Here is a 19,662-nt window from a genome sequence, read left to right as displayed (position 1 = left end):
TTACTTAGTCTACAAAGCCAGCCAGATAAACTTAGTCTACATAGTCTTACTTAGTCTACAAAGCCAGCCAGATAAACTTAGTCTACATAGTCTTACTTAGTCTACAAAGCCAGCCAGATAAACTTAGTCTACATAGTCTTAGTCTACAAAGTCAGCCAGATAACCTTAGTCTACATAGTCTTACTTAGTCTACAAAGCCAGCCAGATAAACTTAGTCTACATAGTCTTACTTAGTCTACAAAGTCAGCCAGATAAACTTAGTCTACATAGTCTTACTTAGTCTACAAAGTCAGCCAGATAAACTTAGTCTACATAGTCTTACTTAGTCTACAAAGTCAGCCAGATAAACTTAGTCTACATAGTCTTACTTAGTCTACAAAGCCAGCCAGATAAACTTAGTCTACAGTCTTACTTAGTCTACAAAGATAGCCAGATAAACTTAGTCTACATAGTCTTACTTAGTCTACAAAGCCAGCCAGATAAACTTAGTCTACATAGTCTTACTTAGTCTACAAAGCCAGCCAGATAAACTTAGTCTACAGTCTTACTTAGTCTACAAAGATAGCCAGATAAACTTAGTCTACATAGTCTTACTTAGTCTACAAAGCCAGCCAGATAAACTTAGTCTACATAGTATTACTTAGTCTACAAAGCCAGCCAGATAAACTTAGTCTACATAGTCTTACTTAGTCTACAAAGCCAGCCAGATAAACTTAGTCTACATAGTCTTACTTAGTCTACAAAGCCAGCCAGATAAACTTAGTCTACATAGTCTTACTTAGTCTACAAAGCCAGCCAGATAAACTTAGTCTACATAGTCTTACTTAGTCTACAAAGCCAGCCAGATAAACTTAGTCTACATAGTCTTACTTAGTCTACAAAGCCAGCCAGATAAACTTAGTCTACATAGTCTTACTTAGTCTACAAAGCCAGCCAGATAAACTTAGTCTACATAGTCTTAGTCTACAAAGTCAGCCAGATAACCTTAGTCTACATAGTCTTACTTAGTCTACAGAGATAGCCAGATAAACTTAGTCTACATAGTATTACTTAGTCTACAAAGTCAGCCAGATAAACTTAGTCTACATAGTCTTACTTAGTCTACAAAGATAGCCAGATAAACTTAGTCTACATAGTCTTACTTAGTCTACAAAGCCAGCCAGATAAACTTAGTCTACATAGTATTACTTGGTCTACAAAGCCAGCCAGATAACCTTAGTCTACATAGTCTTACTTATCTACAAAGCCAGCCAGATAAACTTAGTCTACATAGTCTTACTTAGTCTACAAAGCCAGCCAGATAAGTACATAGTCATACACCCATGCGCTCCATAGTCATACTCCCATGCGCTCCATAGTCATATACCCATGCGCTCCATAGTCATACACCCATGCTCTCCATAGTCATACTCCCATGCGCTCCATAGTCATATAACCATGCGCTCCATAGTCATATACCCATGCGCTCCATTGTCATATACCCATGCGCTCCATAGTCATACACCCATGCGCTCCATAGTCATATACCCATGCGCTCCATAGTCATACTCCCATGCGCTCCATAGTCATACACCCATGCGCTCCATAGTCATACACCCATGCGCTCCATAGTCATATACCCATGCGCTCCATAGTCATATACCCATGCGCTCCATAGTCATACACCCATGCGCTCCATGGTCATATACCCATGCGCTCCATAGTCATATTCCCATGCGCTCCATAGTCATATACCCATGCGCTCCATAGTCATATACCCATGCGCTCCATAGTCATATACCCATGCGCTCCATAGTCATACACCCATGCGCTCCATAGTCATATACCCATGCGCTCCATAGTCATACACCCATGCGCTCCATGGTCATATACCCATGCGCTCCATAGTCATACACCCATGCGCTCCATGGTCATATACCCATGCGCTCCATAGTCATATACCCATGCGCTCCATAGTCATACACCCATGCGCTCCATAGTCATACTCCCATGCGCTCCATAGTCATACACCCATGCGCTCCATAGTCATACACCCATGCGCTCCATAGTCATATACCCATGCGCTCCATAGTCATATACCCATGCGCTCCATAGTCATACACCCATGCGCTCCATGGTCATATACCCATGCGCTCCATAGTCATATACCCATGCGCTCCATAGTCATATACCCATGCGCTCCATTGTCATATACCCATGCGCTCCATAGTCATATACCCATGCGCTCCATAGTCATATACCCATGCGCTCCATAGTCATACACCCATGCGCTCCATGGTCATATACCCATGCGCTCCATAGTCATATACCCATGCGCTCCATAGTCATATACCCATGCGCTCCATTGTCATATACCCATGCGCTCCATAGTCATATACCCATGCGCTCCATAGTCATATACCCATGCGCTCCATAGTCATACACCCATGCGCTCCATAGTCATACACCCATGCGCTCCATAGTCATACACCCATGCGCTCCATAGTCATATAACCATGCGCTCCATAGTCATATACCCATGCGCTCCATTGTCATATACCCATGCGCTCCATAGTCATACACCCATGCGCTCCATAGTCATATACCCATGCGCTCCATAGTCATACTCCCATGCGCTCCATAGTCATACACCCATGCGCTCCATAGTCATACACCCATGCGCTCCATAGTCATATACCCATGCGCTCCATAGTCATATACCCATGCGCTCCATAGTCATACACCCATGCGCTCCATGGTCATATACCCATGCGCTCCATAGTCATATTCCCATGCGCTCCATAGTCATATACCCATGCGCTCCATAGTCATATACCCATGCGCTCCATAGTCATACACCCATGCGCTCCATAGTCATATACCCATGCGCTCCATAGTCATATACCCATGCGCTCCATAGTCATACACCCATGCGCTCCATAGTCATATACCCATGCGCTCCATGGTCATACACCCATGCGCTCCATGGTCATATACCCATGCGCTCCATAGTCATACACCCATGCGCTCCATGGTCATACACCCATGCGCTCCATAGTCATATACCCATGCGCTCCATAGTCATACACCCATGCGCTCCATAGTCATACTCCCATGCGCTCCATAGTCATACACCCATGCGCTCCATAGTCATACACCCATGCGCTCCATAGTCATATACCCATGCGCTCCATAGTCATATACCCATGCGCTCCATAGTCATACACCCATGCGCTCCATGGTCATATACCCATGCGCTCCATAGTCATATACCCATGCGCTCCATAGTCATATACCCATGCGCTCCATTGTCATATACCCATGCGCTCCATAGTCATATACCCATGCGCTCCATAGTCATATACCCATGCGCTCCATAGTCATACACCCATGCGCTCCATAGTCATACACCCATGCGCTCCATAGTCATACACCCATGCGCTCCATAGTCATACACCCATGCGCTCCATAGTCATACACCCATGCGCTCCATAGTCATACACCCATGCGCTCCATAGTCATATACCCATGCGCTCCATAGTCATATAACCATGCGCTCCATAGTCATATACCCATGCGCTCCATAGTCATATACCCATGCGCTCCATAGTCATATACCCATGCGCTCCATAGTCATATACCCATGCGCTCCATAGTCATATACCCATGCGCTCCATAGTCATACACCCATGCGCTCCATAGTCATACACCCATGCGCTGCATAGTCATACACCCATGCGCTCCATAGTCATACACCCATGCGCTGCATAGTCATACACCCATGCGCTCCATAGTCATACACCCATGCGCTCCATAGTCATACACCCATGCGCTCCATAGTCATACACCCATGCGCTGCATAGTCATATACCCATGCGCTCCATAGTCATACTCCCATGCGCTCCATAGTCATACACCCATGCGCTCCATAGTCATACACCCATGCGCTCCATAGTCATATACCCATGCGCTCCATAGTCATATACCCATGCGCTCCATAGTCATACACCCATGCGCTCCATGGTCATATACCCATGCGCTCCATAGTCATATACCCATGCGCTCCATAGTCATATACCCATGCGCTCCATTGTCATATACCCATGCGCTCCATAGTCATATACCCATGCGCTCCATAGTCATATACCCATGCGCTCCATAGTCATACACCCATGCGCTCCATAGTCATACACCCATGCGCTCCATAGTCATACACCTATGCGCTCCATAGTCATACACCCATGCGCTCCATTGTCATACACCCATGCGCTCCATAGTCATATACCCATGCGCTCCATAGTCATATACCCATGCGCTCCATAGTCATATAACCATGCGCTCCATAGTCATATAACCATGCGCTCCATAGTCATATACCCATGCGCTCCATAGTCATATACCCATGCGCTCCATAGTCATATACCCATGCGCTCCATAGTCATATACCCATGCGCTCCATAGTCATATACCCATGCGCTCCATAGTCATACACCCATGCGCTCCATAGTCATACACCCATGCGCTCCATAGTCATACACCCATGCGCTCCATAGTCATACACCCATGCGCTCCATAGTCATATACCCATGCGCTCCATAGTCATACACCCATGCGCTCCATTGTCATACACCCATGCGCTCCATAGTCATACACCCATGCGCTGCATAGTCATACACCCATGCGCTCCATAGTCATATACCCATGCGCTCCATAGTCATACACCCATGCGCTCCATAGTCATACACCCATGCGCTGCATAGTCATATACCCATGCGCTCCATAGTCATACACCCATGCGCTCCATAGTCATACACCCATGCGCTGCATAGTCATACACCCATGCGCTCCATAGTCATACACCCATGCGCTGCATAGTCATACACCCATGCGCTCCATAGTCATACACCCATGCGCTCCATAGTCATACACCCATGCGCTCCATAGTCATACACCCATGCGCTGCATAGTCATATACCCATGCGCTCCATAGTCATACACCCATGCGCTCCATAGTCATACACCCATGCGCTCCATAGTCATATACCCATGCGCTCCATAGTCTTATACCCATGCGCTCCATAGTCATACACCCATGCGCTCCATAGTCATATACCCATGAGCTCCATAGTCCAGAAAATATGCTAAATTAGCAAGTAGACGAACAATAGTTTTGAGAAATGAAATGATGCAACATTTGCAAACAACTCTTGTGGATGTACTTACTAGCAGTCTGTGATGTGTTCTACAAACCCCGTTTCCATATGAGTTGGGAAATTGTGTTAGATGTAAATATAAACGGAATACAATGATTTGCAAATCATTTTCAACCCATATTTAATTGAATGCACTACAAAGACAAGATATTTGATGTTCAAACTCATAAACTTTATTTTTTTTGGGAAATAATAATTAAATTAGAATTTCATGGGTGCAACACCCATGAAATTCCGAGGCGTTCCCGGCTGGCCTGGGAACGCCTCGGGATCCCCCGGGAAGAGCTGGACGAAGTGGCTGGGGAGAGGGAAGTCTGGGCTTCCCTGCTTAGGCTGCTGCCCCCGCGACCCGACCTCGGGAAAGCGGAAGAAGATGAATGGATGGATGGGTGCAACAATTGCCAACGTAGTTGGGAAAGGGCATGTTCACCACTGTGTTACATGGCCTTTTCTTTTAACAACACTCAATAAACAATTGGGAACTGAGGAAACTAATTGTTGAAGCTTTGAAAGTGGAATTCTTTCCCATTCTTGTTTTATGTAGAGCTTCAGTCGTTCAACAGTCCGGGGGTTTCCGCTGTCATATTTTAGGCTTCATAATACGCCACACATTTTCGATGGGAGACAGGTCTGGACTGCAGGCAGGCCAGGAAAGTACCCGCACTCTTTTTTTACAAAACCAAGCTGTTGTAACACGTGCTGAATGTGGCTTGGCATTGTCTTGCTGAAATAAGCAGGGGCGTCCATGAAAAAGACGGCGCTTAGACGGCAGCATATGTTCTTCCAAAACCTGTATGTATCTTTCAGCATTAATGGTGCCTTCACAGATGTGTAAGTTACCCATGTCTTGGCCACTAATGCACCCCCATACCATCACACATGCTGGCTTTTCAACTTTGCGTCAATAACAGTCTGGATGGTTCGCTTCCCCTTTGGTCCGGGTGACACGATGTTGAATATTTCCAAAAACAATTTGAAATGTGGACTCGTCAGACCACAGAACACTTTTCCACTTTGCATGAGTCCATCTTAGATGATCTCGGGCCCAGAGAAGCCGGCGGCGTTTCTGGGTGTTGTTGATAAATGGCTTTCGCTTTGCATAGTTGAGCTTTAACTTGCACTTACAGATGTAGCGACCAATTGTATTTAGTGACAGTGGTTTTCTGAAGAGTTCCTGAGCCCATGTGGTGATATCTTTTAGAGATTGATGTCGCTTTTTGATACAGTGCCGTCTGAGGGATGGAAGGTCACGGTCATTCAATGTTGGTTTCCGGCCATGCCGCTTACGTGGAGTGATTTCTCCACATTCTCTGAACCTTTTGATGATATTATGGACCGTAGATGTTGAAATCCCTCAATTTCTTGCAATTGCACTTTGAGAAACGTTGTTCTTAAACTGTTCAACAATTTGCTCACGCAGATGTGGACAAAGGGGTGTACCTCGCCCCGTCCTTTCTTGTGAAAGACTGAGCATTTTTTGGGAAGCTGTTTTTATACCCAATCATGGCACCCACCTGTTCCCAATTAGCCTGCACACCTGTGGGATGTTCCAAATAAGTGTTTGATGAGCATTCCTCAACTTTATCAGTATTTATTGCCACCTTTCCCAACTTCTTTGTCACGTGTTGCTGGCATCAAATTCTAAAGTTAATGATTATTTGCAAAAAAAAAAAAAGTTTATGAGTTTGAACATCAAATATGTTGTCTTTGTAGCATATTCAACTGAATATGGGTTGAAAAGGATTTGCAAATCATTGTATTCCGTTTATATTTACATCTAACACAATTTCCCAACTCATATGGAAACGGGGTTTGTACATGCTAGTGTGCTGTGGGGCAGTACAGCTCCAGACTGGAGGAAGTGATCAGAGAATACAAGTGGTGACGGTGGCAGATAAGAGGACTGTGGAAAAACTTGAGCATCACATAGCATTACCCTATCAAACTACCATATTTTCCGCACTATTAGCCGCACCTAAAAACCACAAATTTACTCAAAAGCTGACAGTGCGGCTTATAACCCGGTGCGCTTTATATATGGATTAATATTAAGATTCATTTTCATAAAGTTTCGGTCTCGCAACTACGGTAAACAGCCGCCATCTTTTTTCCCCCGTAGAAGAGGAAGTGCTTCTTCTTCTACGCAAGCAACCGCCAAGGTAAGCACCCGCCCCCATAGAACAGGAAGCGCTTCTTCTTCTACTGTAAGCAACCACCCGCCCCCATAGAAGAAGCGCGCGGATATTACGTTTCATTTCCTTTGTGTGTTTACATCTGTAAAGACCACAAAATGGCTCCTACTAAGCGACAGGTTTCCGGTTCATGAAAAGACGCAATCTCTCCATCCGCACACGGACTACTATTTCACAGCAACTGCCTAAAGACTTTCAAGAAAAGCTGGCTACTTTCCGTGCATATTGTAAAAACAAGATAGCTGAAAAAAAGATCCGGCCAGAGAACATTATCAACATGGACGAGGTTCCACTGACTTTTGATATTCCTGTGAACCGCACTGTGGATACAACGGGAGCACGTACGGTGAATATTCGCACCACAGGGAATGAGAAGTCATCCTTCACTGTGGTTCTAGCTTGCCATGCTAATGGCCAGAAACTTCCACCCATGGTGATATTCAAAAGGAAGACCTTGCCAAAAGAGACCTTTCCAGCCGGCGTCATCATAAAAGCTAACTCGAAGGGATGGATGGATGAAGAAAAGATGAGCGAGTGGTTAAGGGAAGTTTACGCGAAGAGGCCGGGTGGCTTTTTTCACGCAGCTCCGTCCATGTTGATATACGACTCCATGCGCGCCCACATCACGCTGGTTTTTAATATATTATTAAAGTTTGACTGACCTATCTGACTGTTTTTTTGACATTCCTTTAGCGCAGTTAGATGCGGCTTATAACACGGGGCGGCTTATAGGTGGACAAAGTTTTGAAATATGCCGTTCATTGAAGGCGCAGATTTTAACCCAGGGCGGCTTATGGTGCGGAAAATACGGTAAAAGTGTGGAAAAACTTGTGAGCATCACTTAGCATTACCCTGTCAAACTAAAGGTGTCGAAAAACCGTGATTGATAACCAAACCTTGATAAAATGACAGACTGACTACCATTAACTTGCTAACTTAAATGCTAACATAAAAAAAGAAATGAAGCACAAAGCTATTAAAAAGCATCATAAAGTTGCATAAACACATGAGTGTAAACAAACAGTATTCACATAAAGGCAGTTTAAACTTCAGTGTGGACTTGAAACAGACGCAGGACTTTGACAAGAAGTGAACTTGCGTGACATCACATAAACTGGAAGTGTAATCCATCCATCCATCCATCTTCTTCCGCTTATCTGAGTTGGGGGCCGCGGGGGCAGCAGCCTAAGCAGGGAAGCCCAGACTTTCCTCTCCCCAGCCACTTGGTCCAGCTCTTCCCGGGGGATCCTGAGGCGTTCCCAGGCCAGCCAGGAGACATAGTCTTTCCAACGTGTCCTGGGTCTTCCCCGTGGCCTCCCACCGGTCGGACGTGCCCTAAACACCTCCCTAGGGAGGCGTTCGGGTGGCATCCTGACCAGATGCCAGAACCACCTCATCTGGCTCCTCTCCATGTGGAGGAGCAGCGGCTTTACTTTGAGCTCCCCTCGGATGACAGAGCTTCTCACCCTATCTCTAAGGGAGAGCCCCGCCACCCGGCGGAGGAAACTCAGTTCGGCCGCTTGTACCCGTGATCTTGTCCTTTCGGTCATAACCCAAAGCTCATGACCATAGGTGAGGATGGGAACGTATATCGACCGGTAAATTGAGAGCTTTGCCTTCCGGCTCAGCTCCTTCTTCACCACAACGGATCGATACAGCGTCCGCATTACTGAAGACGCCGCACCAATCCGCCTGTCGATCTCACGATCCACTCTTCCCTCACTCGTGAACAAGACTCCGAGGTACTTGAACTCCTCCACTTGGGGCAAGATCTCCTCCCCAACCCGGAGATGGCACTCCACCCTTTTCCGGGCGAGAACCATGGACTCGGACTTGGAGGTGCTGATTCTCATCCCAGTCGCTTCACACTCAGCTGCGAACCGATCCAGTGAGAGCTGAAGATCCTGGCCAGATGAAGCCATCAGGACCACATCATCTGCAAAAAGCAGAGACCTAATCCTGCAGCCACCAAACCAGATCCCCTCAACGCATTGACTGCGCCTAGAAATACTGTCCATAAAAGTTATGAACAGAATCGGTGACAAAGGACAGCCTTGGCGGAGTCCAACCCTCACTGGAAACGTGTCCGACTTACTACCGGCAATGCGGACCAAGCTCTGGCACTGATCATACAGGGAGCGGACCGCCACAATCAGACAGTCCGATACCCCATACTCTCTGAGCACTCCCCACAGGACTTCCCGAGGGACACGGTCGAATGCCTTCTCCAAGTCCACAAAACACATGTAGACTGGTTGGGCAAACTCCCATGCACCCTCAAGGACCCTGCCGAGAGTATAGAGCTGGTCCACAGTTCCACGACCAGGACGAAAACCACACTGTTCCTCCTGAATCCGAGGTTCGACTATCCGGCGTAGCCTCCTCTCCAGTACACCTGAATAGACCTGACCGGGAAGGCTGAGGAGTGTGATCCCACGATAGTTAGAACACACCCTCCGGTTCCCCTTCTTAAAGAGAGGTACCGCCCCCGATGTTCACGCGATGCTGCAGAGTCTTGTCAACCAAGACAGCCCCACAGCATCCAGAGCCTTAAGGAACTCCGGGTGGATCTCATCCACCCCCGGGGCCTTGCCACCGAGGAGCTTTTTAACGACCTCAGCAACCTCAGCCCCAGAAATAGGAGAGCCCACCACAGACTCCCCAGGCACTGCTTCCTCATAGGAAGCAGCCAATATCTAAGTTACATTTAAAGCAGTGTGGGTGGCACTGGGAGCAGGTGGGTAAAGTGTCTTGCCCAAGGACACAACAGCAGTGACTAGGATGGCGGAAGCGGGGATCAAACCTGCAACCCTCAAGTTGCTGGCACGGCCGCTCTACCAACCGAGCTATACCGCCCACTTTGAGCTCCTCCCGGATGACAGAGCTTCTCACCCTATCTCTAAGAGAGAGCTCTGCCACCCGGCGGAGGAAACTCATTTGGGCCGCTTGTACTCGTGATCTTGTCCTTTCGCTCATAACCCGTAAACTGGAAGTGTATTTCTTAAAAAAAACATTCTAAAACATTTACAAATTAAAATGGGAGATAAACATATCCAAACACAAATAAAGTTAATTAAACAAAACAATATTAAATGTCTCCTCTGCCAGGAATGTATACTGTGTGTCTATTTTAGTTACTACAAAGAGAAAATATAACTTTGTTCAAAGATTTTAGTGTACTTTGAGAGCACATTCAACAATAACGTGGTCAAATAATAACCGTGAGCAGAATATTTGCTTCTGACTTTGAATCAAGTCAAACATTTTGCTAACAGAGTATACTTTATTTCAATTATTTGTTTCATTCCAATTACAATGTTAAAAAAATATATGAGGAATATAAGTGAAAGGGTATATTTGCATTATGATGAATTTCATCAGTGGCTAATTTGCTCTCCAAATCATGTTGACAATAGTATGGTTTATCATTTGTAGCTCAATATATGGTGAGGAAACATGTGTTAGTGCTGGAAGATGAGCAGATGTAAATGATCAATATACAGGTAAAAGCCAGTACCGTATTTTCCGCACTATAAGGCGCACCTAAAAACCACAATTTTTCTCAAAAGCTGACAGTGCGCCTAATAACCCGGTGCGCTTTATTACGATTCATTTTCATAAAGTTTCGGTCTCGCAACTTCGGTAAACAGCCGCCATCTTTTTTCCCGGTAGAACAGGAAGCGCTTCTTCTTCTACGCAAGCAACCGCCAATGAAAGCACTCGCCCCCATAGAACAGGAAGCGCTTCACCCGCCCCCATAGAACAGGAAGCGCTTCACCCGCCCCCGGAAGAAGAAGAAAAAACGCGCGGATATCACCGTACGTTTCATTTCCTGTTTACATCTGTAAAGACCACAAAATGGCTCCTACAAAACGATCCGGTTCATAAAAAGACGCAATCTCTCCATCCGCACACGGATTACTACCGTATTTCACAGCAACTGAACCGCACTGTGGAACGGGAGCACGTACGGTGAATATTCGCTCCACAGGGAATGAGAAGTCATCCTTCACTGTGGTTCTAGCTTGCCATGCTAACTTCCACCCATCCAAAAGAGACCTTTCCAGCCGGCGTCATCATAAAAGCTAACTCGAAGGGATGGATGGATGAAGAAAAGATGAGCGAGTGGTTAAGGGAAGTTTACGCGAAGAGGCCGGGTGGCTTTTTTCACACAGCTCCGAAGGCGAACACACCTTCACTAAGACGGGCAGATAGCGCCGGTCGACATACGCCAACATCTGCCAGTGGATCGTAAATGCCTGGGCAGATAGTTTCGGTCACAACTGTGGTCCGACCTTTCCGGAAGGCAGGATTCACAGAACTGCTGGACAACAGTGACACTGACTCCGGTGACTTCGACGAGACGGAACCGGCCATTTTGGATCCCGTATTCGCCCAACTTTTCAATTCGGACACCGAAGACGAAGAATTCGAAGGATTTACGAATGAAGAATAACTTCAGAAGGTGAGCGCTATGTTTATTTTGTGTGTTGTGACATTAACGTTCGAGCAACATTATGTTGCTATTGTTCTACACCATTTTGAATTTTACTATGTTTGTGATTGCACATTTGCGTACATTTTGGGACAGAGTTGTTAGAACGCTGGTTTTCAATATATTATTAAAGTTTGACTGAACTATCTGACTGTTTTTTTGACATTCACTTTAGCGCAGCGTTTTTTTGACATTCACTTTAGCGCAGCGTAGGCGCGGCTTTTAGTCCGGGGCGGCTTATTGGTGGACAAAATTATGAAATATGTAATTCATAGAAGGTGCGGCTAATAATCCGGTGCGCCTTATAGTGCGGAAAATACGGTAAATTAGAATATTTTGAAAAACTTGATTTATTTCAGTAATTGCATTCAAAAGGTGTAACTTGTACATTATATTTATTCATTGCACACAGACTGATGCATTCAAATGTTTATTTCATTTAATTTTGATGATTTGAAGTGGCAACAAATGAAAATCCAAAATTCCGTGTGTCACAAAATTAGAATATTACTTAAGGCTAATACAAAAAAGGGATTTTTAGAAATGTTGGCCAACTGAAAAGTATGAAAATGAAAAATATGAGCATGTACAATACTCAATACTTGGTTGGAGCTCCTTTTGCCTCAATTACTGCGTTAATGCGGCGTGGCATGGAGTCGATGAGTTTCTGGCACTGCTCAGGTGTTATGAGAGCCCAGGTTGCTCTGATAGTGGCCTTCAACTCTTCTGCCTTTTTGGGTCTGGCATTCTGCATCTTCCTTTTCACAATACCCCACAGATTTTCTATGGGGCTAAGGTCAGCGGAGTTGGCGGGCCAATTTAGAACAGAAATACCATGGTCCGTAAACCAGGCACGGGTAGATTTTGCGCTGTGTGCAGGCGCCAAGTCCTGTTGGAACTTGAAATCTCCATCTCCATAGAGCAGGTCAGCAGCAGGAAGCATGAAGTGCTCTAAAACTTGCTGGTAGACGGCTGCGTTGACCCTGGATCTCAGGAAACAGAGTGGACCGACACCAGCAGATGACATGGCACCCCAAACCATCACTGATGGTGGAAACTTTACACTAGACTTCAGGCAACGTGGATCCTGTGCCTCTCCTGTCTTCCTCCAGACTCTGGGACCTCGATTTCCAAAGGAAATGCAAAATTTGCATGGTTGGGTGATGGTTTGGGGTGCCATGTCATCTGCTGGTGTCGGTCCACTCTGTTTCCTGAGATCCAGGGTCAACGCAGCCGTCTACCAGCAAGTTTTAGAGCACTTCATGCTTCCTGCTGCTGACCTGCTCTATGGAGATGGAGATTTCAAGTTCCAACAGGACTTGGCGCCTGCACACAGCGCAAAATCTACCCGTGCCTGGCTTACGGACCATGGTATTTCTGTTCTAAATTGGCCCGCCAACTCCCCTGACCTTAGCCCCATAGAAAATCTGTGGGGTATTGTGAAAAGGAAGATGCAGAATGCCAGACCCAAAAAGGCAGAAGAGTTGAAGGCCACTATCAGAGCAACCTGGGCTCTCATAACACCTGAGCAGTGCCAGAAACTCATCGACTCCATGCCACGCCGCATTAACGCAGTAATTGAGGCAAAAGGAGCTCCAACCAAGTATTGAGTATTGTACATGCTCATATTTTTCATTTTCATACTTTTCAGTTGGCCAACATTTCTAAAAATCCCTTTTTTGTATTAGCCTTAAGTAATATTCTAATTTTGTGACACACGGAATTTTGGATTTTCATTTGTTGCCACTTCAAATCATCAAAATTAAATGAAATAAACATTTGAATGCATCAGTCTGTGTGCAATGAATAAATATAATGTACAAGTTACACCTTTTGAATGCAATTACTGAAATAAATCAAGTTTTTCAAAATATTCTAATTTACTGGCTTTTACCTGTATAACATGTGTTAGTGCTGGAAGATGAGCAGATGTAAATGATTAATATGGCAAATATCAAAGCCCAAGTCGGATTGCCTTGAAAACGTTCACAACTGATTGCATGCTACTAAATACTATAATGTTGTACCGGTAGTTGCATTTAGAGGATGGACTAAAACATGGTCACCATATGTATGCAAATCCATCCATCTTCTACTACTTGTCCCTCTCAGGGTGGAATATTTCGGCCCCATTTGGACTATAACAAAGTTGAGAAGGGGTCTGTTTGACGTAATAGCGTCACTAGTTCCAGACTGTTGACTCCCAACATGAATCACAAGTCTTCTGGTATTCATTGAGAACATGTGGCCCCCCGAGATGGTTTCCTGCCATGCATGGATCACATGATCAAACAAGCATGCATGGACCACATGATCAAACAAGCATGCATGGACCACATGATCAAACAAGCATGCATGGACTAGGGATGTACCGATCCAGGTTTTTGCACTTCCGATCCGATACCGATATTGTTTTTGCATTTCCGATCCGATACTGACCGATACTGGCCTATCCGAGCATGTATTAAAGTTTAAAGTTATTTAGCCTACTTAGTTGTCAGAATCATGTTGAAAAGGGTTTTAGTACTCTTGATAACAACTAGCCAGCTGAATTAGGGGAGTTTGAATAATACACAATGGTTGGTAACAAGAAACTGACCTGTTTATTCAAGGATAAACACAAAATAGACAAAATTATACATGACAAACAGAAATGGCATCATTGAACTAGGGCTGGGCGATATGGACTTTTTTTTAATATTGCGATGTTTTAAGGCCATATTGCGATACACCATATATATGTGGATATTTTGCCTTAGCCTTGAATGAACACTTGATGCATATAATCACAGCAGTATGATGATTCTATGTGTTTTGATTGATTGATTGAGACTTTTATTAGTAGGTTGCACAGTGAAGTACATATTCCGTATAATTGACCACTAAATGGTAACACCCCAATAAGTTTTTCAACTTGTCCACTTAAATTGATTCATGATACAGATATATACTATCATCATAATACAGTCATCACACAAGATAATCACATTGAATTATTTACATTATTTATAATCCAGGGTGTGGAGGGGGGCGCCGGATGTAAGTGTCAAAAAGACAGCCAAAAGAGTTTGATATGAGAATAAATCTAAAGTTAAAATATAGGGTAGAAATGCACCCATTTGCAGGAAATGTAGTCTTGATTTTCAAAATGTTCTTTTAAGACTTGCATGTCTACATTAAAACATTCTTCTTCATACTGCATTAATATATGCTACTTTTAAACTTTCATGCAGAGAAGGAAATCACAACTAAAAAAAATCACTAATTTTTTCATACGGTGTTGATGTGGACATTTTTGCCATTTTGATGGTGTGGACGTGTGGCACCGAATGGAGATAAGCGTCTCGACAGACGTCACAATATTTGAACAATGATGACGAAAACTGTTTTCTCTGTCGTGTCCGTGTGTCGAAAATTGTTATGCGCTTAATTTTTTATTTCATTTTGTGCGTGGCATAGATTTGCCGTGCGCAGAGGACGGCTTGAGCAGGCGCGCACCTTAGCGGCTGCGCTAGCATCACAGCTAACGTTAGCCATGCCGCTACCTCGCTCTCTGCTGGGAGAGGACGTATACGTATGCGACGTATGACGTGACAGTATGTGACGTGTGTAAGAAGGTGCGCTCGCTGTCTGTGAGAGGGAGACACAGGAAAGAGTGAGAAGACCCTGTCGTGTAATGCCAGCAGCTAAAAGCAACTGCGTGAGAATTGTGGATGTGTTGAAGGTGTGCTGGAAAATGCGGAACGGAAATTACGGAGCAGCAGAAAAGTGGAATGTATTATCTAAATAGGTGCGTTGGAAAACACGGACCGGTGTTTTTTTTAAAACTGGATCTGGACCGGCATTTTCCCATGCCTTGCCGATACGCATTTTTTGGCAAATATCGGCAGCCGATCCGATCCAAATATCGGATCGGGACATCCCTAGCATGGACCACATGATCAAACAAGCATGCATGGATCACATCAGGGCCGGCCCGTGGCATAGGCCGTATAGGCAAATGCTAAGGGCGCCGTCCATCAGGGGGCGCCACGCCAGTGCCACAAATGTTGGAGAAAAAAAAAAAAAAGTTGGTACTATTATTTCTAAATACAAAAAATAATCCCACGTTAATTAAAATGCAAAGTAAAGCCTATATAATAGAAATATTATTTGTTACAACATTAGGCCCCCCCCCGGCCCCCTCCCTTCCCGTATCATGACTCTTTTTGGACGTCACCACATCAAAAAATCAACACAAGATGTCAAAACGGCCAAAACCGTCAGAAGAAATAAGAGAAAATAAGAGGAGGAGAAACGAGAAAAAGACAAGAGGTAGCAGGTAGGTAACGTTAGCCTACATGAAATGATTTGTCTGTTACAGAATGTGATAGTAACCTGGCTTTTTAGCATTAAGCTAATGTTACATGATTCGGCAATTGCTAATCAATAAATAGCTAGTTCTGTTTTAACGTCGGGTTAATATTGTGGAGGGGGCTAAATTGTTATGGAAAATAATAATGTAACGTTAGGTAATTACAGTACTCCCACCTTACATTCCTCAGGGACATTTGTATTAGATCTTTTAAGCAGGTGTTTTTTTGTTTACATTGTTATTGCCTTCTGGTTAGCTAATGTTTGCCCTGCAGGTAATAGTCACTTTTCCACCCCTTTATATATTAGGTATAGTTGTAAGCCTAGTTGTTAAAGTGCACATCATTAATGTAAATTAAGCAATATGTATGTAAAAAATATTGTATTTCATATATTCATTTTTTATTTTTTGCATTCATTTATTTATTCATATTTTTTTTATCTTGTTAACTATTCTGATTGTTAATTTGCTTTCTTTAAGTAAAAAAAAAGGTCAAAGACAAAGCTATTCGGTTTCTTGTGAGTATATACACTTCACTGCCGATGTGGGGGGGGCGCCACCTAAAATCTTGCCTAGGGCGCCAGATTGGTTAGGGCCGGGGCCTGGATCACATGATCAAACAAATGCCCCCCAGACTCTGAAGTGTAGGTTGGGAGTTGAGTCAAGGAAGCTAAAGATTAGCATGTGTGTGCAACTAAGAGCAGTCTGGTCTGAGGGGAAGCAGGTGAAGAACCACTCAGCTTGGTCATATGGTGGTGAGTGTGCCATCTGACATGGACAAAGTAGGGAAATGGTCAAGTGTGTGTCTCACCTGGTTGTCGTGGTGTTGGCAGAAGTTCATGTGATCCTGGAAGAGGGACAGCAGTGCAAAGTTGTTCTGCAGGGACTGAGCGAGCGACACCGACTGGCTGGGGTTGCTGTTGACTCGGCTCAAGTGGAGGTTGTCTCCTAGTCTCTCCATGAAGTGGTCCTTGGTCAGCCTGACCCGCTGGTGGGCACGCACGCAGTTGTCGCACAGGTACTCCTGGCAGTCCAGGCAGTGGGAGGTGGCCAGGTTCTCCTCGTCGCAGGAGCTGCACTGAGGCTCTCCCATGAGGTGAGGGTGCAGGAGGCCTCCGGGGGTGTGATGGAAGCCAGCGGAGCCTAAGCCCACATTATGGTGGTGGCCGTTCTTGTTCTGGATCTGCTCCTCCGTGTTCACCACCACGTCCAACAGGTTGCTGAAGAGGAAGTTGGAGGAAGGCAGGGAGTCCACCCCGGCCTCGGAGATGGACGCCTTCTGGTCGCAGGTGGGGCAGCGCAGCTTGAGGGGGTCGCCGGGGCAACGCTGGCCCTCCAGGCACTGCCTGCAGAAGACGTGGAGGCACGGCAGGACGTGGAGTCTCCTGCTGGTCTGGCTGGAGGAGGAGGTGTGCGAGGAGGAGGAGGAGGTGGAGGAGCTGGAGGAAATGGGAGCGGAGGAGCCGCACAGCTCCTTGCAGAGGGGACACGTCTGCAGGTCCGAGTCCGGGAAGGAAGCCATCTGCGGTGTCAGCACAAACGCCTTACAGTGGAGGTGGACACACCTGTGTGGAGGTCACTTGCTTGGAGCATCAGCACCTTACAGTGGAGGTGGACACACCTGTGTGGAGGCCACTTGCTTGGAGCATCAGCACCTTACAGTGGACATCTGGACACACCTGTGTGGAGGCCACTTGCTTGGAGCATCAACACCTTACAGTGGAGGTGGAGGTGGAGGTCACTTGCTTGGAGCATCAGCACCTTCCAGTGGAGGTGGAGGCCACTTGCTTGAGGTAGATTGATGATTTGTACATAACTCCTGATGAGCTAGCAGGGAAAATGGAGGCAGTCATAAAAAAGAGTCGGTGGAGGGGGTCGCTCTCCAACTTCTCCTCCCCCAACATGAGCAGCACACAGCAGCTAAATGTTACTTGTCGCCCCGCTGCCAGGGGCGAAGCTCGGACCCCAGTGGTGGTCAATAATTCACCCAAGCCAACATAGTTTAGTCGACGAGGCAGCCCTCCCAGCCCTCCCAGCCCTCGCAGCCCCACTCGCCTGCTTCCTGTCGGCCTGGAGGAATTCCACGAGCCGCCGTCCTAAGAAGGCGTAAAGGACGTGGGGAAAGAAGTCGGTCGGTCGGTCGGTCACGTCCCGCGTCGCGTCGCCCCCTTCGCGTAATGTCCGAGTCAACACGCGGGCTTGAAGTTGTCGTCACTCCGCCATGAAGACACGCTCAGCCCCAATGACTGCTGACTACTGACTGAAGGGGGGAGGGGGGGCAGGGGGGAGGGGTTAGGAATGGATTCACTTCCGCTGCAGAGACAGGGAGGGGAGGGGCAGGAGGAGGAGGGGGGGAAGGGTTGTGCGCAGGCGTACAACAGCGCCAGCTTTAAATGGCTTTCAGTAAACTGTGGGCATTTTAGACGCCGGTTAAATACTGACTTTTAAATACGAACAATAAAACATATGTACAAATTATCAGGCCCGGCCCTAACCAATCTGGCGCCCTAGGCAAGATTTTAGGTGGCGCCCCCCCCCCCCCCCCCCCCCCACATCGGCAGTGAAGTGTATATATCAATCAATCAATCAATCAATGTTTATTTATATAGCCCTAAATCACAAGTGTCTCAAAGGGCTGCACAAGCCACAACGACATCCTCGGTATAGCCCACATAAGGGCAAGGAAAAACTCACCCCAGTGGGACGTCGATGTGAATGACTATGAGAAACCTTGGAGAGGACCGCATATGTGGGTAACCCCCCCCCTCTAGGGAGACCGAATGCAATGGATGTCGAGTGGGTCTAACATAATATTGTGAGAGTCCAGTCCATAGTGGATCCAGCATAACAGTAAGAGTCCAGTCCACAGTGGGGTCAGCAGGAAACCATCCCGAGCGGAGACGGGTCAGCAGCGCAGAGATGTTCCCAACCGATATACAGGCGAGCGGTTCACCCCGGGTCCCGACCCCGGACAGCCAGCACCCCATCCATGGCCACCGGATCTGTGTGTCTCCCCTTCCACAAGGGATAGGGGGGAACAGAGGAGAAAAGAAAAGAAACGGCAGATCAACTGGTCTAAAAAAGGGGGGCTATTCAAAGGCTAGAGTATACAAATGAGTTTTGAGATGGGACTTAAATGTTTCTACTGAGGTAGCATCTCTAACTGTTACCGGGAGGGCATTCCATAGTGCTGGAGCCCGAATAGAAAACGCTCTACAGCCCGCAGACTTTTTTTGGGCTCTGGGAATCACTAATAAGCCGGAGTTCTTTGAACGCAGATTTCTTGCCGGGACATATGGTACAATACAATCGGTAAGATAGGCTGGAGCTAGACCGTGTAGTATTTTATACGTAAGTAGTAAAACCTTAAAGTCATATACTCACAAGAAACCGAATAGCTTTGACCTTTTTTTACTAGCAAATTAACAA

General features: G+C 46.1%; 1 protein-coding gene across 3 annotated transcripts in view; it reads right to left on the bottom strand.

Annotated features, from left to right (window-relative positions):
• Positions 1–18,489, bottom strand: part of trim71 (tripartite motif containing 71, E3 ubiquitin protein ligase) — a 111,079-nt gene extending 92,590 nt beyond the window's left edge. Inside the window, exons 1-2 of one of the 3 annotated variants that reach the window (XM_072915606.1) lie at positions 17,889–18,489; positions 17,045–17,776 (exon numbers count right to left, since the gene is read on the bottom strand). In XM_072915606.1, the coding sequence (XP_072771707.1) occupies positions 17,045–17,755 (711 nt within the window). In that variant the 5' untranslated portion in view covers positions 17,756–17,776; positions 17,889–18,489. Of the gene's footprint in view, positions 1–17,044 lie in introns of all 3 variants that reach the window. The other 2 variants (XM_072915604.1, XM_072915605.1) reach the window with 2 other exon arrangements.
• Positions 18,490–19,662: the final 1,173 nt, after the last annotated feature.

The sequence above is a fragment of the Nerophis lumbriciformis genome, linkage group LG21 (genome assembly GCF_033978685.3).
Source record: "Nerophis lumbriciformis linkage group LG21, RoL_Nlum_v2.1, whole genome shotgun sequence".
In the NCBI taxonomy this organism is placed as follows: domain Eukaryota; kingdom Metazoa; phylum Chordata; class Actinopteri; order Syngnathiformes; family Syngnathidae; genus Nerophis; species Nerophis lumbriciformis.
This window is presented reverse-complemented; position numbering and strand designations above follow the sequence as displayed.